Raw genomic sequence first — 24,130 nt, 5'->3', positions numbered from 1 at the left:
CTGTGGCCATGGTCTCAGCAGGAGTCAGGGCCATATGGCATGCTGCACATCGCTCCATGCCCTGCCTCACCCTCAAGAGCAGGGGTCAGAAAACTTTTTCAGCAGGGGGTCGGTCCACCGTCCCTCAGACCTCGTCAGGGGCCGGACTATATTTTGAAGGAAAAAATGACAAATTCCTATGCCCCACAAATAACCCAGAGATGCATTTTAAATAAAAGGACGCATTCTACTCATGTAAAAACATGCTGATTCCCAGACCGTCAGTGGGTCAGATTTAGAAGGCGATTGGGCTGGATCTGGCCCCCAGGCCAGAGCGAGCTGAGAGTTGTGCCCACACCAGCCTTTCATTCAGATGACTGGGGAAAGGGGATACACTGTTTATTTTCACCTCATGCCTGGAAAGCGCTGGGGAAAAGATTGACAACTGAACTCAAACAGCCACACAGATTTCAGCAGAATCCCACCTCTGGATGTAATTACAGTGCATTCAAAGGCTCCTATCTCATTCTCTTGTCCCATTCCAGTTCTCTTGGAGAGATTAAGACAAAACCTGGCTTTCTTTGTTTTGTTTGAACTTACTCTAGGTGCTTTCTGTCAGAGAACTGACAAAAGATAGTGAGCCTATTTCATTTTTACCTCCAGGCTACTGTGACAAAGGGAAATGACTGTGCTTGTATCTAGAGTGCTGAGGCTTCCATCACTGTGCTGTCTTTTCAGCAAGTGAAGGACACAAAAATTTTCACTTCACATTTTGATATCAGTTATTATCCAGATTTCCTTTACAACTTGCCCCACCAAACTCAATAGATGTTAGGCATTAAACAGGGGTGAGGAACATCTAGACTGCAGGTGGGGGATCTCAATTCCCCCCCCCCAAAAAAAAGAATTCACACATGTGTCTGGCAACTCTTCTTCTTTGGCGATCACTTGTAGTCAAGTAAGATTGTCTTCCATAAACACAGTTTTAACAATGAGTCCTTAAGTGACTGTGGAGGCTGATTCTGGATCCACAGGTCCTTCCACAGTGAGGATATTGGTTTCCAGGTGGGAGTTGATCACGGTGTGGATTTGCCAAGCGTGCCTTTCTCTTAGCACGTTTCTCCCTTGCGTCCTGAGTTCAAGTGTCTTCAAAGCCCATGACACCTTTGGTAAAGGCTGTTCTCCAACTGGAGCACTCGCAGGCCAGTGTTTTCCAGTTGTCAGTGTTTATACCACATTTTAAAAGATTTGCCTTGAGGCAGTCTTTAAAGCTCTTTTGTTGACCACCAGTATTATGCTTTCCATTTTTAAGTTTGGAATAGAGTAGTTGCTTTGGAAGTCGAGGATCAGGCACCCACACAACATGACCAGCCCAATGAAGTTGATGTTGAAGAATCATTGCTACAACACTGGTGATCTTTGCTTCTCCCAGTACACTGTTATTAGTTTGCCTGTCTTCCCAAGTGATGTGTGAAATTTTCTGAGACACCATTGATGGAATCTTTTGAGGAGTTGGAGCTGGCGTTTAGAAGTGGTCCATGTTTCACAAGCATGCAGTAAGGTTGGTAGTAAAATAGCTTTGTAAACAAGCATTTTGGTTCCCCTGAGAATGTCCCGGTCCTCAAACACTCTGCACTTCAATTGGGAGAAAGCTGCACTCACAGAGCTCAGAGGGTGCTGGATTTCAGCATTAATGTTGGCCCTTGTAGAGACAGCTACAAAGGAACTATCAGGGTCGTCAAGGGGATCACTGGGAACCAGGGGAGGCCTTAACTGATTTGCCATATGCCGTGCCGGAATTACATATAAGCTAAACGAGCTATAGCTTAGGGCCCCACTCTCTTGGGGGCCCCCCCAAAATTAAAAGTATTTCACTATTAATATACTTCTTCTTAATTGTATTTCAGTTCAACAATTACTTTGATAAAAATGCATATTTTGTTGTGCAAATGGCTTTAGATAAATTACCCTACAGCATATATTCAACAACAAAAAAGTGACAATTTTTTGTGGACATAGGACAGCTGGACATAGGACAGCTGGACATATAAAGGGCCCCATTACCTTCAGTAGCTTAGGGCCTCATCAAACCTAAATCCGGCCCTGTCCATGTGAGGTGAAACAGGAAGATGATGCCTCCTGCCTTAAGTCACGCTTACTGGGGGTCACATGGCAGTGACCTTTGGCAAGATCCAGGGCCACCCTGCAGAATTATGCCACCGAAGGCAACTGCTTCACTCCATGTTTATAAACAGAGTACTTCCCCCTATGCAGAGATTTGAAGCTTCTTTAAAGGTGCGCTCCCAGTGTTAAGTAGCACTGAAATTCCATCTTCAAAGGAAACTGATTACAGTTACAGTGACACTCCTTCAAATATTGGCAGGTGTCCATCACCTGACACTACTGTGACATTAGGTGGTTGATAGGTGAACAGCCTCTGTTGGTGTGTGAGTTTATCTTCAACACCTATGAATTTTGCTTTCTCTGTGTGCAGTGTCGAAGCTACAGTAATTATCCTTGCTGAACAAAGTCCATGTGCAAGTTCTAAGTCGATTTGCACAGAGTCCTGCTACTGCTTAAAATTCCCTGAGTCCTGAAGTCTGACAATTGTCCAAGTCTTCCTCCCAAATGAGCTCTTCTCAAAGAGTTCGTGTAACTTCACAGTTCTGCAATGACCCACTCCTTCCTGATAGTGACCAATGACCCATCACCAACATTGTCATCTGATCCCTTTTAACAGTTGCATGCCTAGTCTGCCCAGTAGCACTGATAAGGAAGTCACCAGATTCAGCCAGGTGCATCTCAGGAATGAGCTCTCTCCTCTTTAATGGAATTAACCTATTAACTGCATTCCTTAACAGCATCACCTACCTATAACAGATGGGGGGGGGGGTTAGGAGCTGGTTGGATTGACTTTCCCCTTCCTGCACTCATTTCCTCTGAAGATTCTAAAATAATATTTTGCAATACTGATAGCTCATAGACAAGGATATATCACAGAACCGCAACACATTTCAGAGATTTCTGCGGAATGTTTTAAGGTGTCTGCTTAGGTAATGAACACTGAGTGTGCCCACTTCAAGAATGTTGCCCAAGAGTCACCTGTGGCTGTGCATTGCAGAAGAAAATGAATGATGGGGAAACCTCCTCTCTTGGGAAAGTTTTTCCACCATTGTTATGGAACTTCTCACTGAAAAACCTCTTATGTGTTTCCAAGAACCCAGACCACCGGTATAATATATTTGACTAAATTTGACTATATTTAATAGTTGACATATAATGGCATCTTTTATCTGACAAAGTTCATTGGTAATTAGCATCTGACAGTGTTTCACAGTTGGCAGCTTAGGAAGTTTAATAGAGGAAGCCTGCCAAAATCAAAGCAATTAAGAAAAGCAAAATATAAAACTGTAACTTTTAGAATTTCCAGATTGGATGGTAAACATTTCACACTTAACTTACAGCTTTATTTATTGAGTTGGGGAAATTTCAAATATCCACTTGTTTTATTATTATTATTATTATTATTATTATTATTATTATTATTATTAGCATGCAAATATATAGTGATGCAGGGAGGGAAAACGATGCAAAGACTATGACTGATTTTTGAAATGGCAACATTTATCAGCCTGTTCAGCTGCCCAATGCAGATTGTGGTGGGTGACTTACTGGTGCCCTGGATGGAAGAGAGGCATGCTGCAATGCTAGATGCATGGCAGGCTGCACATTGCACCAGTGCTGCAGGGGGGCAAGGCTATTGTGTCTAAATAAGCCTCTGCCCTCTAAGCCAGGCCTCTATACAGCTTTATAGCACCCACCCATCTTTTGGCTGCAGTATGAGACTTAGATCAGTGGTGGGAAACACAAACCACTTCTGCATCGCTTCTCCCCTGCCAGTGGAGTTGGTGGAGCAGGCAGCGGAGGTGAGGCGAGCTCTGCCCCTTGGGCTTCCACTACCCAAAGTGGGCACCTCTGCCTGCCTCATCAGTGGGCTGAGCCTGGGTAGGGCTGGGGGTTATAGTATAAGTATACGGCAATATATTTATACTATAACCCCCAGCCCTACCCAGGCTCAGCCCACTGATGAGGCAGGCAGAGGTGCCTTATACTTACACATTTGGTCGAAAAATATAGATCCCAAAAGCAGCTTTTGTAGATTTCCATGGTGCCTTTGATTCAGTTGATCGTGCAAAATTGTGGAAGAAACTTGTAGAGCTAAGAATTGATCAACGCCTATTGATTTTAATACAAAATTTATATTCTTTCAACATCTGTCAAGTTAAACTCAATATTAAAGGTCACCTCTCGTCTGATATCCCTAATACGAAAGGGATAAAACAAGGGTGTATTCTTGCCCCCTTTCTATTTAATCTATTTTTATCAGATCTTCCAGAACACCTCCAAAAAATAGAATCACACGCCCCCAAACTCAATCAGAAGCCTGTTCCTCTTTTATTATACGCAGATGACACAGTCCTACTATCATTAACAAGCTTGGGTTTGAAACGTCTTATACTTTCCCTGAGTCTCTACTGTGAAATTAACAAACTTTCCATAAACTACGAGAAGACGAAAATCTTGGTTTTCTCCAAAGGTTGGAAACTAGGGAAATGGAAAATAAGAGAACAAGAAATCCAGCAAGTAAAGATGTATAGGTATCTGGGAATCTTATTCCAGAGCAATTTAGGGTGGTCAAATCATTGTACAAATGCTATAAAACAGGCAAAGAGTGCCTCCTCAGCTGTTGCTCGTTTCTATTATCAGAAAGGAAACCAATTTATCCCTGCGGCCAACCAAATTTTCCAAGCAAAGGTGTTATCCCAGATACTCTATGGGGTCCCAATATGGGTACAAGCATTTAATAGAGATTTAGAAAAGATTCACTCAAGTTTCCTGAGACGTATCCTTGGACTCCCAACTTCCATTAAATATGAAACAATGTGTGCAGAATTAGGCATACACACAATGGAATATTGGGCTTGGACTATTGCCATAAAATACTGGTTACGATGCCATTTCCGTTGCCCACCATCAAGTCTGCTCTCTGACCTGCTCAAGGACTCTTATAAATCTAGATGGTACCAACTCCTAGAAAACAAAATTAGATCCATAGGCATTGAGCTGGAGCCCTTGTATAATTCAAGTGAGCAATATATCTTCCACAATATCCAAATCAGATTAAAGGATGTTGAAAGACAAAACATTGTGGCAGCTCCAAATAGAGTTTGCTCCCCGATGTTCTATGATTTAAATATCTTAGATAATAGGGTCAACTATATTACAAAGCTAATAATCCCAGCCCAACGTAGGGCATTTATGCTAGCCCGACTGAATGTATTTCCCTCTGCATTTGTCAATGGAAGATTAGATATAATGCTTGTAAGCAGTCCAGGCAATGGTGCTAGCTATATATATGGTCAAATTTTTGATAAGCCATAAGCTTGCTCATGAACTCTTTCTCAAATGGTCTCCATCCACTTCCTCATGAAAATATCCAGAGGAATTTAACAAATCTCACACAGTTTAAGAAGGTTCAATGCAAATCTCCTACATGTTAAATCAGAAAGCATTTGCTTTCCCGTCATTACTTGTCACTTTTGTTCTTATTTGTAAGACCATCAATATCAACAGGACTGGGAAGCAGCTTTAAGTGGCCTCATGTTGTTCCAAGTCACACTTTTTCTTTTCTTTTCTTTTCTTTTTTCTTTTGAAAGAAAGAGGTTGTTGCCACATAGATAGAGATGCACTGGGTTGACAATTGCCAGGAATGCTGAGACACAGATTCTTGGCCCAAGGCCGAATGTAACCAGAGGGGTGGTTGGCACACAAGGTTATCATCCCTAGGGCCAGCTGAGCAGTTGACGGCTTGTGACAGCACTTCACTGCCATGCTAGCAATTGTGGTGGCTGCATTTAGAACACTCATGTGTAGGTGGTAGACCCAGTTCTCATGGCAACTGAAGCTCTGTTTGCAGAGTGAGATGGGTCTGTGCTTTTAGCTTTGCCCCTGACATCAGGTCTTCTTCTTTAAACAGTGTGCTGCCCACAGACGTCAGTAGAAAGCCTGATGCGTGAGCTTTTGCTTATTATGTGTAGGAGCTGCACACAATTGGGACATGGGGTTGTGTGGGTATTTGGATGATGCAGAGCCCCCACAAGTGAGTATCACCTCACTTTCTGGGCTTTCTGTACAAACAACTACATGGAGGAGGAGCCAGTGATGGGCTGTGGCACATCTACGCCCCATAAGTGAGTAACACATGTATTTGGCTTAAATAATGTAGCCTTATTAGCTACTAAGGGTTCTTAAGTTGCGCCCAGGCAGGGACAGAGACAGTCAATAATGACACCGGGATTGAGTTTCATTCTGAGAAAGAGTTTAATACTTAAATTTAAGAGACTCTTGGTGATCAGCTCACGACAAGAGTAAAGAAACACAAATTTGCAAAGCTTCTTATACACTTCTTGGGCTCCTTTCCCCCTCCTCTGTAAATGTGCGCACGCAAGGGGGTCACAGGTTACAAATCCATATTAGGAAAATCCGTATCCTGTCCTTCTCATAAACACAAAGGGGGTCACAAGTACATATAAGGAAGATCCGTGTCTGGTCCTGTGCATAAACACATGCTGACTCAACAAAGCCTTCAGTAAAACTATGCGTCAAGCATAGCAGCTTCCAGCGTCAAGCTCATCCGCTGATAAGCCTTTCTCTGTGTTCCAGACAAGGCCAGCTTATTCGGCCTTGATAGGAAGCTGTCTCACTTACATTACACTTTGGCACACAGAGAGGCAAAGAGAGCAATATTGGGGGGGGGGGTGGCTAAGCCATACACTCAGAATTATGCAATGCAAACTATAGGATCAGATCTAGCTCAATAACACAATTGGCAAACCTCTCCCTTCAATAACAGTGTAGTTTGGCACCAGTGTTGTTTGTGTATTTTTGTTTGTTTGTTTGTTTGTTTGTTTGTTTGATATATGCATACCGTTCTATACCTGGGGGTCTCAGGGAGGTTCACAGAATAAAATCAAGATATAAAACCACAAAATACATAATATAAATAAAAACAACAACCCAATAAAGGTAAAGGGGCCCCTGACCATCAGGTCCAGTCATGTCCGACTCTGGGGGTTGCGGCGCTCATCTCGCTCTATAGGCCGAGGGAGCCAGCGTTTGTCCACAGACAGCTTCCGGGTCATGTGGCCAGCATGACAAAGCTGCTTCTGGCGAACCAGAGCAGCGCACGGAAACGCCGTTTACCTTCCCGCCGGAGCGGTCCCTATTTATCTACTTGCACTTTGATGTGCTTTTGAACTGCTAGGAGCTGGAACTGAGCAACGGGAGCTCACCCCGTTGCAGGGATTCGAACCACCGACTTTCTGATCAACAAGCCCTAGACTCTGTGGTTTAACCCACAGCGCCACCTGGGTCCCCAATAGCCCAATAGCCCCCCATAAAACTGCAAAATATTAGCAAGAACATACTTGCCCATATAATATACATTTAAATATTATTTTGTGATAAAATATGCATTAAGTGGTTAAATAGGAATTTTCACGTTCTTTTTAAAAATGGCAGCTTAATGTGGGAATGGGACAGAACCAACTTATGAATGAACCCATGCAAAACTAACATGGACCAGAAATTGATGGATCTGTCCATCCCTGGTTTGCATCTCTGCTCAGTTGTGAAGCTCACTTAGCAGTCCTGGGAATTATATTAAGAGCATAGTTTGCCATAAGAATATAAGAAGAATATAAGAAGAACCTGCTGGATCAGGCTAGTGGCTTAAATAGTCCACCTTCCTGTTCCCACAGTGGCCAGCCAGATGTGTGTGAGAAGCAAGAAAACAGGACCTGAGCACAACAACCTTCTCTCATCTTGTGTTTTCCATCACCTAGTATTCTGAAGTACACTCTCTCTGACAGTGGAGGTAGAAGCTGGTCATTGCACCCACAGTTAGCCTTACCTTTCATTAATTTGTCTCATCTTCTTTTAAAGTCATCCATATGCTATGTGAATAAGTCCTTTATTTTGTTTGTCCTGACACTTGTGACATTAAGCTTCATTGGATATCCTCGAGTTCTAGTGTTACAAGAGAGGAAGGAAAACTATCCAGTCCTCTATCCAGTTTCACAACGCTATGCATAATTGTATACACCTCTATCATGTCTCCTCTTACTCAGCTTTTCAAAATTATTATTATTATTATTTTATTTTGACAAAGTAATGAACATACACAATTAAGAATTAAAATATGCACTCCACCACCAAGACCATTCCATTGTAACTATCCAGCTTCTCAAAAATTCAACACCTCTTGTGATGGCTTGATCCCTTTCCATTTTAACAGTACGAATTCTACAAACACCCTCCATATCTCCTCAAAACCATTTCTTCTGCATATTCCCTTCTTACCTTTAATGGCATATGTTACTTTATCATTAATAGCTATATCCCACGCCTCTTTATACCATTCTTCCATTTTATATTCTGCTTGCCCCTTCCACTTCCTAGCTATCATAATTTGTAAGTACAGTAGTAAGGTGTCTGTTTCAGAATTAGGCACCAGGCAAAAATATTCCTCTTCAACCAGGCCTTTGGCTGATTAATATTCTACAGACTGTTAAATGTGTGTGTGTGTGGGGGGGGGCTATTGCTTCATACGTTTTGTTTTAACCATTTATCTGTGTTTGTATCTGGTATTTTGAACCTGTGAACAGCCCTGAGATCTTTTGATGAAGGGCGATATGTAAACCTAATTAATAATAGTAGTAGTAATAGTAGAAGGAACATAATTCTGCTTCCCATTTTTGTTTGAAAAACATCATGTTACATGTGTTAATGCTGCAATGAAAAGAACATCCAAAGTGTTCAACACCATTTGCAGTATAAAAAGAAAATGTGCCGCATAAGTGAGGATTTTTGTGGGAGCAGCTGCAAGAACCCCCTGGGTACTTATATCACATAGGGCTATAATATGTGCATGAAACTAAGTTGCAGCTGACCTTCTTATGAAAAGAAAAATACATCTCATTTTCTTTAATGCTTCAGAAAAGGAAAAGTTCTCACATCTATTGTTGCAAGGTTGTTCCTCTTGGTGCCCTTTTCCTTCTTCTTCACCCTCGCCGTTCTTGGCCTCATTTTCCCATACTGCCCTTGTATCCTTTTCAATGTCATCACAATGCTATGCCTGGCATCATGGATGCTGTAAAGGGCAGCTCCCTGATCTCAATCTTGCCAAGTATGATTGACAGGAAGGTGTTATTTGGGTTTATTTGCTCCTGGTCTTTCCACCACCACTTTCTTTTTAAACCTATTCATGTCTAAACCTATTCAGGTCTAGAAGGAGATTCAGACTTGCAATATTTATAGTAAGCTGAAAGGGGAAGAAATACGCTTTGAAACTACTTTACAGCCAACAGCCATCTAATATGCAGTTCCCTGCAAAGGAGGATTTAGGGCAATGCAAGTGGCGCAGCCAAGGAGGGCACCTTCTCAAAGACCAGCTAGGGCTTGCCTAGCTTTAAGAAGGAGGTGTGAGAGCTCTGACAGGGTCCTACAGTCAGGTGAGTGCTTACCAGGTTTGGGGAAGTAGGTAGGAGGGCTCTAGGACCCTGCCAGAGCCTTGTGCCTCCTTCCCAAAGCCCATCTTAAGCCACTAGGGCAGTGGGGAGGGTGTCAGATAGCCTGGCACAGGGTGGCATATTATCTCCACCCTTGTTCCCAGGACCTGCCCCTTAAAGCTTAGAACATGGTTGAAATGGTGGTGAGGCCATGTGAGTAGACCAAATTTGTGGCTATACATAAATGTAACCAACTCAGGGTAAACAACAGAATTATGTTTATTATTATTATTATTATTATTATTATTATTATTATTATTATTATTATTATTTTAAAAAACTGTGTAAGAAAATGGAGGAAAGCTTTAAAACAGGGATCCCCAAACTCGGCCCTCCAGATGTTTTGGGACTACAGCTCCCATCATCCCTAGCTAACAGGACCAGTGGTCAGGGATGATGGGAATTGTAGTCCCAAAACATCTGGAGGGCCAAGTGCCGGGGTGCCTGCTTTGGAAGAAAGAAAGCACCTATCTAAGACAACCAACATAACTTACAAATACAGTGGTACCTCGACTTATGAAGATGATCCATTCCATGGCGCTCTTCATAAGTCGAGGTCTTCGGATGTTGAAGCACCCATACAACACATGCGCAAAGCGCGATTTTGTGCTTCTGCGTATGCGCGGACTGTGCACGCTGCTTTTGCGCAGGTTCAGAACCCACACCCGGCGAGAAAACTTCCAGGGTTGTCGACTTCGGAAGTCGAAGCGTTCAGAAGTCGAGGTACCACTGTATCTCCAGGAAACATGCAATCCAGTTTCAAGAGAGGGACAAAGTATACTGGAAAATGTTCTGCAGGAGGGGCTGGCCAGTTAGGAAGAGGAATCCAGATATTTATCACTTACACAGAGGGAAATCTGATTGTTCTCACTTTCCAACTAGGGTTGCCAGACTCAATAGAAGACAGGACTTCTGTGCCTTTAATTGCCCTGCTCTCTTTTGAGTCTGGAAACCTTAAAGAGAAACCAGCAGACCCTTTGTTTAATTTCCAAGCAAAGGGTCTGTTGGTTTCTCTTTAAGGTTTCCAGACTCAAAAGAGAGCAGGGCAATTAAAGGCACAGAAGTCCTGTCCTCTATTGAGTCTGGCAACCCTATTCCCAACTAGGTGGAACAAGAGGTTGTCAAGGGGATAAACGACCTCTTGAATTTTATTGTCAGATGGGACAACCTGTGGGGTTGAGTATGAAGGCTTCCATGTGACTTGCTCGCTCCCTTTTAATGGCATGGAGAGCTTGTGGGTACACAGCAGATACCCTCTTAGAAGGGAGGACTTGGTTTTTACTGTAGATGTTCATTAAAAAGCACACACACACACACACGGGTTGCTACAGTGACTTGAAGTCAACAGCTGTGTCACTAAATTAAGCTGAGGAACGTGAGACAATGAAAAAAGAGGGGAAAAGCTCAGAGGAGAAGCAGCAGCAGCTAAGGGGAACAAACAGCGGTGGAAAAATAATAATGTAAAGTACTATTGACAGTTGATACAGCTCTCTGAGGTCTCAAGCTGGGAAGGGCTTTGTTCTGTATCAGAAAAGGTAGCAATCAGGAATGTGGGAGGAGAGGAGTAGGTGTAATTAAGTTATGTTTTGAAACCTCACTCACATTTCTGCAAGTAATGCAAAAGTCTCATAACCATCAAGGCTCTGTGTTGCTGTTGTATTTCTCTTCCCCCCCCCCCACTTTAATTATAATGCAGCGAATATTATTTTCTCAGGCAGGAAATGAAAAAGATTTAAAATCCCTCCACAATCATGCTGGCCAGATGCAGAGAAGTTTCCAGCACAGACACACTGTGCGCTGCCATTCCAGTACAATATGACTGACTCCTACATGTGTTAATAGAGACTCTCTTCAGGCACTGAAGACATTTTTAAGGGCTGAAATATTTCTTTATTTGCTGCAACGCTCCTCAGCTTCATTTGCTGAGACTGCTGTTGAATCCTGCTTGCTGTAGGAATGCATGTGGGCTGGCTTGTTTTTTTTTTCATGGCTGTCCATGTCAGACATGACATTGAGATGATGTCATTGAAAAAGATCCAGGGGCAGTATGTGTCAGGGGGAGTCCCTACAGGGAGCCTCCCCCCATCATCCTGAGCAGCACTTCGCCCAGCGACAGCGCTAGCAGCATAGCTGCCAAGTCTCACGTATTCCCCAGGAAATCCCCGTTTTTCCAGCTGTTCCTAGCTGAAAAAAACAGATTTTTTTTGTTTTTTTCCCGGTTTATTCTGGCGTGGTGGCCATTTTGGAACTGGGTGGAGCATGCTCAGAAGCGACTTTTGATGCTGCTTTGCCCAGTTCCAAAATGGCTGCAGTGCGACTTCTGGTGCGGCAACCATTTTGGAACTGGGCAAAGCAGCATCAAAAGTCACTTCTGAGCATGCTCTGCCCAGTTCCAAAATGTCGGCAGCACTACTTCCGGTCTGCTACTTCCGCCCGGTCCCTTATTTATCCGACAGCAACTTGGCAGGTCTGGCTAGCAGCGGGTCAGGGGGAAGCGGAATGGAGGGGGGAAGGCTCAGCGAGGCATCAGAGCCCTAGCAACGCTCTGGGGAACAGGCGGGGGAGGAAGGGTTCAGTGACGTATCAAAGCCTCTGCACCACTCTGACCAACAAGTGGAGGAGGGACGGCTCAGGGAGACGTCGGAGCCCAGGCACTGCCCCAGCCAGCAAGGGGAAGAAGGGGCACCGCTCCTTCTGGCGCCCAAATTGAGGCGTGCGCCCAAACGCAGGGCGAAGGGGCAGTGTTTCAGGGTGCCCAGGTTATTATGCTGGCCCCGAAGCCGGCGGACGGCATTGCTGGGTTCTGAGAGTGACTAGGAGGTCATGTTTTCTGCTATCTCTGCACTGTAAATATAGTATGCACAATACAACATTTAAAGACACAACAGACTGGAGTGTCTTTACTCGGGAGTAGCTGCAACAACTCCCTGACAGTATGGGGGAAAGAGGGCAAGAAGAGGAATGCAGGTGAAGAAGAAATGGGGCACTGAGAGGAATCGCAATGAAAGAGAATCAGTTTCCAATTAATTCGAGAGGGGAATAGGAGAAAATCAGAATCAGTTTCAAAGCTCATGCAAAAGACCATCAAACGTCCCCTGGTTTTATGCTCAAATTGTAGCCCTGTGTATACTTTATCCATGCATACAACATCCATGGGTATATAAGGGACTGACGCTGTGCTGCACCCTGACTTTGCACGCAGTGCTCTAGTCGAACCCCCTTGTGTCCACAGGTTAAGCCCAGACATCTGCAAAGGGCCACTGATTTGCATCCAGCTACCTGGAGGCATGTAAGTCCACCACATGATTGGACACTGGGGGAGACACATGGATGTTGAGGACTGGGTCTGCTCAGGCATGCAGTTCCATGTCATGGCACATGTCAATACAAAATCATATGGGTTTCTGCAGCTGGCTAGATCAAATGGTACTGAGAGCAGATGAAGCCAAGGAAGATGGACAGCTACTCCCTTGAGGTTAAAAGATATGGCCACCTAACATAGGACAGTAGAGACAATATGGTTGGCTGTGTCAGGGGCTGCGCAGAGGAGGAATGGTGGAGACCGCCTCCCAAGCCTGACCCTTGCGGAGAAGGGGAAGACAGTTCAGAATTACAACCGGGGTTTGAGGGAGGTCACAGCTCAGAGGCAGATGAGGGGGGAAAGTTGGGAAATAATGGGAGAGGAGGAGGAGGAGGAGGAGGAGGGGGAGGAGGAGGAAGCACCAGGGGAGAGACAGCTGAAGGACCCAGTGTCTTTAATAAGCATTCCAGATCCTCCCTCTCCCAAAACCCAGCGGGCATTGAAAGTAGGAGAGCAAAGAGCTCAAAGACAGAGGGTACTTCTCAGCATCTTTAGTAGAGATGTTGTGCTTGACGAATGAGGAAGTGGGAGAGATGGAGGGATTATCCAAGAAGCTAGGTTCTAAAGAAGATATGCCATTATCCAAGAAGCTAGGTTCTAAAGCCTCTCTCTGTAAATACTGAATAAAAAGCGGACAGTAAGAACATTACTTATCTTTGTACGTTCCTGGGCAACCGGCCATGGGAGTTGCTGGCAGCAGCCTTACAAGATGCAATTCTGCAGCAGGTAAACTTTATGTGCATCCCCGCATCCCCTCTCCAAATAAATAATAATAATAATAATAATAATAATAATAATAATAATAATAATTCATTATTTATACCCCACCCATCTGGCTGGGTTTCCCCAGCCACTCTGGGTGGCTTCCAACAAAATATTAAAATACAATAGTCTGTCAAACACTAAAAGCTTCCCTAAAAGTCTGGTAGTTGTTTTTTTCTCTTTGACATCTGATGGGAGGGCGTTCCACAGGGCGGGTGCCACTACCGAGAAGGCCCTCTGTCTGGTTCCCTGTAACTGTCTGGTTCCCTGTAACTTGGCTTCTCGCAGCGAAGGCAACTTCAACTTCTCAGTTAACCCACGGAGTAGGTAGTCTGGGCAGAGCCAGATGGCAAGAAGGGTTGCTTATGAATTATGGTAGGGGCAGTTAAGCACCCACCCTCCTTATTTTCTCTCTCTCTTCATAGTCATGATATTCAAATGCTTCCCTTACATTACTTCAAAAATATTATGTCACAAGTTTCTTCTTCGTCCTCATGCCTCAAATCACATACCGGGGGGGGGGGGTGTTGAGAAAGAGTGTCTTGCTCATCTGTTTCATTTAAAAAAAATCTCATTCTTCCCTGAAGGAGTTCAGGATGGTGACCATGGTCTTTTACACTTTATGCTCACCAACCACTGTATGAGGTGGGGCCGGCTGACAGAGAGGGAATGAATGGCTCATGGCGAGCGGAGGGGCTGCGTAAATGAGCAGAGATTTGAACCCAAGTCTTCCCATCAAAATTGACCACTGTAAGCATTGCACTGCCAAAGAAAGTCTCCTTCTATTTATAATGCAAAACTTGCACCCACACTGTTTCAAAACCATTTCCCACACCTGGCAGTCACTTAAATCAAATGCCTTATCCAGAAAAGGAGACCAGCTTCTTATTTGTTACAGCTTATAAATAGAAAACCTTATTTGTTTCTCCTTTTATGTACATTTGTGCACCAAGTGCCTAGTTGTCTCTCACTCTTATGAACTGATGGAAAGGAAGAGTATTTCCAATATGCTAAATGAACCATTTCAACAACTGCAGCTGCCTTAGGAATAATTAATCATTGAGTTACTGAAAGAGGACCTAGTGCTGGGGATGTTCCAAATCAGTATCACAAAGGCATGCATAGGATCAGACCGTTTCAGCCACATCCTGCTGACAACCACAGTGTCAACAAAGGGAAGAAAGCCAAGCCCAAGTTCCCTTTCTCATACAACATACCTTATGAAGGGCATTTAGCTGAATCAGTTTAAATGCCAGGCAGTATTTCTAGAATTACCCATGCCTAGTTTCAATAGTAATGTTTGAAAAAGGCTCAAATAATCCATCATTAAAATGCAATCTATCTTTAGCATTGACTTAAGCCCTCTATAATTTCCCGACATAATCTAAACTCTGTACAATGGGAACCCAAAATCCAGTGCATAATGTATGCAAGTTAATATACTGCAGGCAACTATGTTTTGCATGAATTTATGTGCTTGATTTTCAACTATGTTTTTGAGGGGCAAAGCACACATTACTTTTAATGCATGGTAGCTGGAGGAGGAGGAGAAGTTTGGATTTGATATCTCGCTTTATCACTACCCGAAGTAGTCTCAAAGCCACCAACATTCTCCTTTCCCTTCCTCCCCCACAACAAACACTCTATGAGGTGAGTGGAGCTGAGAGACTTCAAAGAAGTGTGATTAGCCCAAGGTCACCCAGCAGCTGCATGTGGAGGAGCGGAGACTCAAAAACCTGGTTCACCAGATTACGAGTCTACCGCTCTACACCACTACACCACACTGGCTCTCAGCTGCCGACATCCCCACACACCCAAATAGTGTTTATTCAAAACTGACACGTGGTGTGATGTCATGCTGCATATTTCCCCTCCATGGTTTGACTTCATTGGCTCCTGTTTGTAGGGTGTGGGGCAGCATTGAGGGTGATGTAGGGTGACTGTGCACAGAGGACATTTGAAGGGCTTTCAGAGAACAGCCCTCAACTTGGAGGAGCCCTCCTCTGTTGAAAGGGCTGCTCAGTCCAGGTCCGGTTTAAAAATAGGAAACTATAGGGAGAGCCAAGAAATTGCCTATCAACAGTTAGGACTTGGGCAGCAGACGTAGCTAGCAGGCAAGGCACATGGGGCTCCAGTTCACACAATATCAAGGATTGGACTCAAGAGGGTGAGATGGAGGAGGAGGAGTGGTGGTGATCACCCTCCTTCTCCTGACACTGCAGGAGAGGGGGAAGGCAGCATTGAATTACAGCAGGGCTTTGAGGAAGATAACAACTCAGAGGCAGGCGGACAGCAGAGTTATGCTGTGTTAGGAGAAGGAGGAGGGGAGGCAGGCCAGCTGGCTGACATTTCACTGGACAGCATAACCAACCCCCCTTCTCCCCCAAGGGTGCAAGAACAAAGAGCCCAGAGACAATTGTCCATGGACAGACGCGATAGAAGCAGGTGTTGTTGTGAGAGGGGGAAGGGGGAGGAGCTCCGTGTGAGCAGCTTCATTATGGAGAAATGACTGGAATTCTTTGTCTTTGACCATGATGACTGACTAAATCATATGCAAGAACTTTCTTGTTTCCTCCCTGCCTTGTGGTGCCATGGGCGAGGGGGGGGTGTGAGAAAGAGGATTCCTCAAGCCTGACACACAACCTCTCTATCTTATTACGATAGCCAATGCTAGTTTTCTAGAAAAAGAGGTACTGGAACTCACCATGAGCATCTTTCTTGTTCTCTTATACTGGCAATGGTTCCGGCGAGTTCCGGCGTTAAAAAGCCTTGGTTATAGCCATTATTTATTTATTTGCAGCTAGACCTATAAATCAACATGTGCAAATTTGCATCCTCTTTGGTCTTGTTTTGGTGATGCATTTATTTGGCGGGCGGAGGATGTGTGAGTGGGCATTCTACCAGGAGACACGGCGTGGAGCTGTGGAGCAGTAACAGCTACTGACTGAAAACCATGTGTAGTTTGGTCCAAACTCTTAAAAAAAAATGGGTTGTTGGTGATGAGTAGTTTTACAGCAGGAAGAGAAATACTGATATGTGAGGGGGGGGGGGGACTGATAGGTAAGATTATGACTGAAGTCACAGGAAGATGGTAATATATAGCCATGCAAGGCAGGGCAGTATTGCCTCCTGAATCCTGGGCTCTTTTGCTGACGCTAGGGGATTAGACCTATATTTCCAAAATATAGGGCAAACGTTTTCTTCTTTAAAAATTCATATTCTACCACTAGATTTTAAAAATAAAAAATTGGGGAGGCCTGTGCAGACACATAACTGCAGAAAATGAAAACTTGCTATGCTACATTCTGGATCTTGGACATATCAATGAGAAATGTGAAAGAGATAGTGTTTCTTTTCTTTTAAATTTATTTACATATTCAGGTCTGCTTTAACTTGCACATGTCTTGTCAAACATGATTTGAAATGAAACTAAATGAAATGAAAACAAATAAATCTGCTACAACCGAAATAAACTGTGTATGTCGTGGCACTCACCTGGGGGCATACCTGATTCTTGCCATGCACATTCTTGACCTTACGTGCCAGTTTTTAGTTCTGAAACTATTAATTTCCACGGGAAAAGGCTGTTTTGCTTTCATTCAACAATCCGCTTGAAGTGTTTTAAACCTCTCAAGGCCAATGGAACCCCAAGCCTCGGGACAAATAGGTCTAAGAACACAGGCCATAATGCAGGAGACCATGAAAACTGTCATAGTGAAATTACAAGAAAGTGTCCATTTTAGACGTTGCTCACACTTGAAAGGTACACATGGAGAAGAGAGAATAGGACTGTACCTCTGGGGCATCAAGCTCTCTTGGTGTCTATATATTCATTGTGATAACTGTGAAGCAGCTCTGAGGCATGGCAGCTGAACACAGAATCACAGTATCATATAATTGTATAGTTGGAAGGGACCACAAGAGTCATCTATTTTAATCCCCTGCAATACAGGAATCTTTTCCCCAACCTGGGTCTTGAAACCACAACCCTGAGATTAAGAGTCTCATGCTCTACCAACTGAGCTATCCTGCATAGGTGTGTCACACATTTGGACCTGCCATTTAGAGGAGCTTCTCCATGTATTTAGCCCAGCTGAGTTGTTTTCAGCGTATGGATATTGTGGGTGGAGAGGGCATCATAATCAAAGTTCATGATATCAGGGTGGATACAGTCCCACTTCCCCTTTTCCATATGTAGTATACACACGTTAATTAATTTCTGCAAAAGTCCATGTGTTCACAATCTTTTGGGTCACAGCCATATCATCAAAGTAACAAAAAAGAGAAGGAAAAAATAAATAGATTTAGCACATTCTTCGTCACTTCACTTGTATGAACCTTTTAATATTTGTTACAGTATTCTGTTATTATATTGTGCTTTATAGTGATAGTATCATACTAACATGCATATTTTTGTGATCAAAGAAATGTTCTGTACATTGCAGTCCCCAAGTCACACCTGTTAATGTTTATTTGAGCTAGCTCGTGCTAATTTTAAAACATATAAAAGAGCAGGCTCTCAGATGTCACTGGCATTAATCCAGTCCAAAACTTTGTTAGGCACATTTAAACCCATTGGTTTTTTTTATACTGGATTTAAGTACACATCTGGTTTGGACTCTAACTGAACACAGTTTAGAAGCTGTGTGACAGTGGTCTACCAGCCAGGGCAGCAAGTTGCGTAGAAGTCAGCTATCTGTGCCATAGCACCTTTTTGTTTTTATGAACATTTGTAGCAACCTAATACCAAGTCTAGCCATTTGCACCAGGACTGGCCTGGTGGCAGCTCTGTCGAGCCTTGGGCAGTTGGAAGTCTTCCCTGTTCTGGTCACCCAAGATAATTTTTGGGCTGGATAAGCCTTCTATGATAAACACGGCCGCAATGCATCACTCCTGGTCTGTGTTTGGTTTGATGGGTCACAATCTGCACAGCGCTGCCTGCTTAATTTCTGCAGGAAGTGTTTTCTAGCCAAGGGGGGATTGCTTTATTCGTGATGTTACATATGTTTTGTGCTAAAAAGAAAGAAAGAAAGAAATGCTTTGAGTATTTCAGTTTGTTCCTTTTGCCATGCAGCAATCGGATTGCATTGTTGGGACTGAGAGAGGGATACGAGAAAGCTAAGCAAAGAACTTCCATGGGACTGAAATACTTTGTATGTGTTGTTATTTGCAGTGCATGCCAAGACAGTCATGGGCACAAGAGCCAAGCTGGCCAGCTAATTAAATATAAAAAAAATGTATGTGTTTAAACAACCTTATAAAGGAGCATTGGAAATCTGCAAGATGAGCGAATATCTTATAACTTCTTCCGCAGGTGCGAGGATAGCTACAAGCCATGGACTTTCTGTCCTGCTTCTTGTTTGTGGCTTTGTGAAGGGTGCTTTGCTTTAATCTAAAAAGTGCTGACTTTTTCCAATATCACTTTCTCTTCTTAAAGCAAAGAGCAAATCGCCTGTAAAACCTACGGAGCGGACAGCAAAGTTGACCCTAACTTCCAACCACCTCTCTGCACCCAATGTACTCTAATTCTCTACACAAAAGGAGCACCTTCTTCAGGACACACACACAAAAACAAAATGTTAAAAAGAATTTTTATTTTTATTTTGCAAAAGGAGGGAAGAGGCTAGCATATAGTTTCTTCAAGTCTTACTTTCTTTGGAATGTACCACTGGTCTTTTCTTTGAGGGGAGCTGGAGTGCTGTAACAGAACATTGTTCAACTTGACGACAACATTTCTTCCACGTTCCCCCCCCCCTCTCCTTTTTGATTCAGTGAAGAGAAGCATTGAATTCCCTTGACTCTTCAGGGGTTGCCTAGAAATTTTTAACATCATCCAACTGAACATTTGTTCTTATACTTGGACAAGCACCACTCTACGCCGAAAGGAAGGAGAGTCCAAACTTCCCCTTTCCCAAATCCCAACCCCAAACTTGCCCGACCTGCAAGATCTAAAACAACACAAGGTTGTGTTGAAAGTGCTTTTTGTTCTAGGCAGCAAATCCGACAAGAATTCAAAGCTGCTCACTGTACAAGAGGACTATATGTTTCTGGATGAGACGGAAGAAAGTGTTGGAACTTCTCCTGTGCATCCTATCTTCTTTCATTTGATTTTCCCTCTCCCATTACTGTTTCTTGCTTTCCTGTTTGATGGTGGCAGCTGCTGGCCTTCGCCAACCCCTGGGCAGCACTTGAAGGTTTCTATAAATACATCTTTTCTTTGTGTGTGTTCTCTATTTTGATGTGTTTTCTCTAATTTTGCAACTCCTGTATATGCAAACCTAACTTAAATTCTGTAAATTGCTTACAGTATGTGTGATATAACTTCAGAATAGACATTCTGTGGTCCATCCTGCAAGCCAGTTTGAGTATTATCTCCGTGTGGTGCCACCAAATGACATCTCTGTTTCCTTTTCAACAACGCATTCATTTTAATTTGTAATTCAGTGCTCTGTGAGATTTTGTAATCCATGCAATCACTTTTCACTGGTCTGAGCCCTTGCAGATGGCAATGCGCCCCTCTGTTTACTCTGTACAAAATGCACATTAAAATTTGTTATGGTCTCCAAGCATTGAATTATTTGCGTTGGACATATGTCATGTTGGAATTGTATTGAATCGTCTTTTAATTTATGTATGTTATTGGAGGTGAAGTGATCTTGATTGTATGACCAGAAAAATGTAGAACTACAAATATTTTGATTATTTACTATACAGTGGTACCTCGGTTTATGAACACAATTGGTTCCGGAAGTCTGTTCAGAAACTGAAGCGTTCATAAACTGAAGCAAACTTTCCCATTGAAAGTAATGGAAAGTGAATTAATCCGTTCCAGATGGGTCCGCGGCGTTCGTAAACTGAAAATTCGTAAACCGAGGTGTTCATAAACCGAGGTTCCACCCTTCATCCAAGGATTACAGGGCAGTTCACAATATGAAGCCACACAAATGCATAACATAGTAACAAACAAAAACAGTAACTCTTTCACACACATAACACATTGTTTAAAAGGCCTTGGGTTTTTTTTTTTTTTTACTGAGTCTAAGGCTTGGTTAAAGAGGAATGCTTTTTCCTGGCACCTAAAGGTGTCTCATGAAGGTGCCAAACTAGCCTCCCCAGGGAGAGCATTCCACAAACATGCCGCCACAGAAAAGACCCGCTCTCATGTTGCCTCTCTCAGGACCTTTTATTGAGGAGACACACAAAGAAATGCCTCAGCTGATGAATGTGGGATTAAGGCCAGTTCATATGGGGAGAGGCAGTCCTTGAGGTATTGGGGTCCTGAGCCATTCAAGGCTTTATAGGTCAAATCAGGCATCCCCAAACTTCAGCCCTCCAGATGATTTGGACTACAATTCCCATCTTCCCCAACCACTGGTACTGTTAGCTAGGAATCATGGGAGTTGTAGGCCAAAACATCTGGAGGGCTGCAGTTTGGGGATGCCTGGGTCAATCCAGCACTTTAAATTGGGCCTGGAAACTAATTGGCAGCCAGTGCAGTCGGGCTAGAATTGGCATTATATGCTCAAAACACTGCCCTAGTGAACAATCTAGCTGCCGAGTTCAGCACCAGCTGAAGTTTCTGAGCTGTCTTCAGAGGCAGCCCCATGTAACACATTGCAGTAATGTGTTACCAAAGCATAGACCAGGCACCCCCCCAAACCCGGCCTTCCAGCTGTTTTGGGACTGCAGTTCCCATCATCCCTGACCACTGGTCCTGTTAGCTAGGGATGATGGGAGTTGTAGTCCTAAAACAGCTGGAGGACCTCACATAAACAACAGAAGTTAAGCTATCCCTTTCCAGATAGCGGCACAGCTGGGCCACCAGCTGAATCGGATGGAAGGCAAAGGATCCATAACTGCTCCCAAGTAGTGTACCCATATCCCATGGCATGCAATGAAAAGGCACAATGGAAAAATGTGCCTCTGTATCTGGGTGGATATTCTTTTAATTATGAGGCTAAGGAAAGATAATTTGCTATCCTGTCTACCTGAATTCACTCATAAATCCCGAGGTTGCCTACTTTTTCCTTTCTTTGTGAGGATTCTAATGGAATGTTTTGATTTTTATTGCACCCCTTATGTGAAAATGGGATTGCCTGTACATGATTTGTAGTGAGAATTGCATTTGACTGTGGTAACAGGTAGGCAGATATGTCCAGGTTTTAAATTATTTGACTCAAGGAGGAGGAGGGAGGAGGAACAGTACAATAAACTATCACAACTCTTTCTCAGTGGCTTACAATCTTAACAAGCAAGACAAAAGGGGATAGCAAATGATTAAAGATGAACATGTCTGCACTTGCCAAAATCCACAGTGCAGGTCTGTAGCAAGTATGCATGTTCTGTATCTGAATATATGCTGCAGTATCAGTTTTATTCCAGTTTCATTTCCCCAAAGAATCTTGGAAATTCTAGTTTGGTAAGAGTGCTGTAAATTTTCTGGTGAAGACCCCTACCTCTCCTCACAGAACCATCCATGCTGCCCTTAGTTCACTGGAGAAAAGGGAGGATTTAAAACAACTTTTTAAGTAGAGTGAGTATTATATAAGTTTATGGTATAGGAAGAATAGTATAGGAATGGTATAGGAAGAATGCCTTCACAATACAGTGGTACCTCGACTTACGAATGACTCGACTTAAGAATGTTTCAAGTTACGAACAGAGTTCTGTCCGCCATTTTGGATGCGGTTTAGATAGGATTTTTTCGACTTATGATTTTTTTAAAAAAAATCCCCATTGGCTTTGACTTATGAATGTTTCGATTTACGGAGGTACGTTCGGAACGGATTAAATTCGTAAGTCGAGGTACCACTGTATGTCATGTGATAACAAGTTTCAGTACCTTTAAAAGTTGTGTAGACAGGAAAATGTCAGCCATGGGCATCCACAAGATTTTTTTCAGGGGGAGTAAAACACTCAAAGGTGGGAACAGGGGAATTCCTCACAAAAATTGGAATAGCACCTGCACACTTTACCTCGTACCTCAGGTTCTACAAATGCTAGACATTTACTGTTTGTTTTAAAATGAAAGCTTGGGACTCCAGGGGGGTGGTGGTTCTTGTGGGAGGGGGACAACTGCCTCACTTCCCATGAATGGCCATGATGTCAGAACCTGCCACTTTTCTCACCCCTGCACAATAAGATGAATTTCCTTCTTCAGTGGAAAAAAAGAAAAGGAGAGGCTCTTCCTGAGGAAGCAAATGAAGAAAGTGAAGAATGAGAGGTAAGCAGTTATTGCAAAAGATACATTGCATACATGGATCAGATATAAAACATAATAGATAACAACAACAACAACAACAACAACAACAACAACAACACAACCAGATAAATAAGTAAACAAAGCCTCTGGAAACAGACATGAACTCAATTCAGCAGGTGTCTGAAATGTGAAATAGCTCCAAACTCTGAAAAATCTACAGAAATCATAGTGGTCGTGTTTCTCCGAAAATAAGCCATACCCCGAAAATAAGCCATAGCCCAAAAATAAGCCATAGTAATAGGCAGTTTAACCTTGTAGGCTAAACTGTACCATACTTAATAAAAAATAAATAAGACATCCCCTGAAAATAAGCCACCGTGTTTGTTTGTTTTTTGAGGAAAAATAAATATAAGACGGTGTCTTATTTTTGGAGAAACATAGATATAGCTGGTGGAGAAGCTGGTCACTTTGCCTATCTTATTGTTGCCAGTAGTTATCCCTTTTAATTTTCTTTATCTGAAATTCACTCTTGTAGTCAACTGGGCCCTGCCCCTCTCTCTTCTGCCAGAGCATACTCCTCCCCTTTGTTCACATCGGAATTGTTGCACTACAACTCCCATTGTCCATGACCATTTCCCCCCACATTGGCTAGGCTGATAGGTGTTGGAGTCCAGCAACTTCTGAAGGGTCATCTTAGCCTCTTCATATGCTGAGATCATCAGGTAGACTAGGGTACAACAAGAGACTTGATTACCTTCCTCCCAAGGTGAGGGGGACGGGTGACCTAACCAAGCCTCGCATGTCAGCCTTAAGCATATTGGTTATATGAGGCTGATTATCCCACAAAACCGTCAATAAAAGCAGAACCACCACCAGAACACTCCATGCACATGACAGAGTGAACTGTCGTCCACTTATGACAAAATACATTTGTTAATATTTATGGTACCACAAACAGCACCAGATCTTGGCACAGGGTGCTGAGATGAGGGGGCACAAAATCGAGAAGATCCATAATTGAGAAATTTGGGGGTGCCAAATGTTGGTCTCTCACAGGGTGCCATATTACGAAAGACTCTGTTTTTGCTGCAGCAAACTAGCATGGCTGTCTGTCTAGATATAGCTATAAGATAGAGATCCTAAAGACGAATTACATAGATATTAGATTGTGTGAATTTGGTTTACACATTAAGAATA

General features: G+C 43.2%; 1 protein-coding gene across 1 annotated transcript in view; it reads left to right on the top strand.

Annotated features, from left to right (window-relative positions):
- The window catches only part of VSTM2A (V-set and transmembrane domain containing 2A), a 41,913-nt gene extending 21,631 nt beyond the window's left edge, over positions 1-20,282 (top strand). The window contains exon 5 of the mRNA XM_035135714.2: positions 19,046-20,282. Coding sequence (XP_034991605.1) covers positions 19,046-19,122 — 77 coding nt within the window. The 3' untranslated portion in view covers positions 19,123-20,282. The remainder of the gene's footprint in view (positions 1-19,045) is intronic.
- The last annotated feature ends 3,848 nt before the right edge of the window (positions 20,283-24,130 follow it).

Source organism: Zootoca vivipara, chromosome 13, assembly GCF_963506605.1.
Source record: "Zootoca vivipara chromosome 13, rZooViv1.1, whole genome shotgun sequence".
Classification (NCBI taxonomy): Eukaryota; Metazoa; Chordata; class Lepidosauria; order Squamata; family Lacertidae; genus Zootoca; species Zootoca vivipara.
Note: the sequence above shows the minus strand (reverse complement) of the source record. Positions and strands in the feature narration are given on the sequence as shown.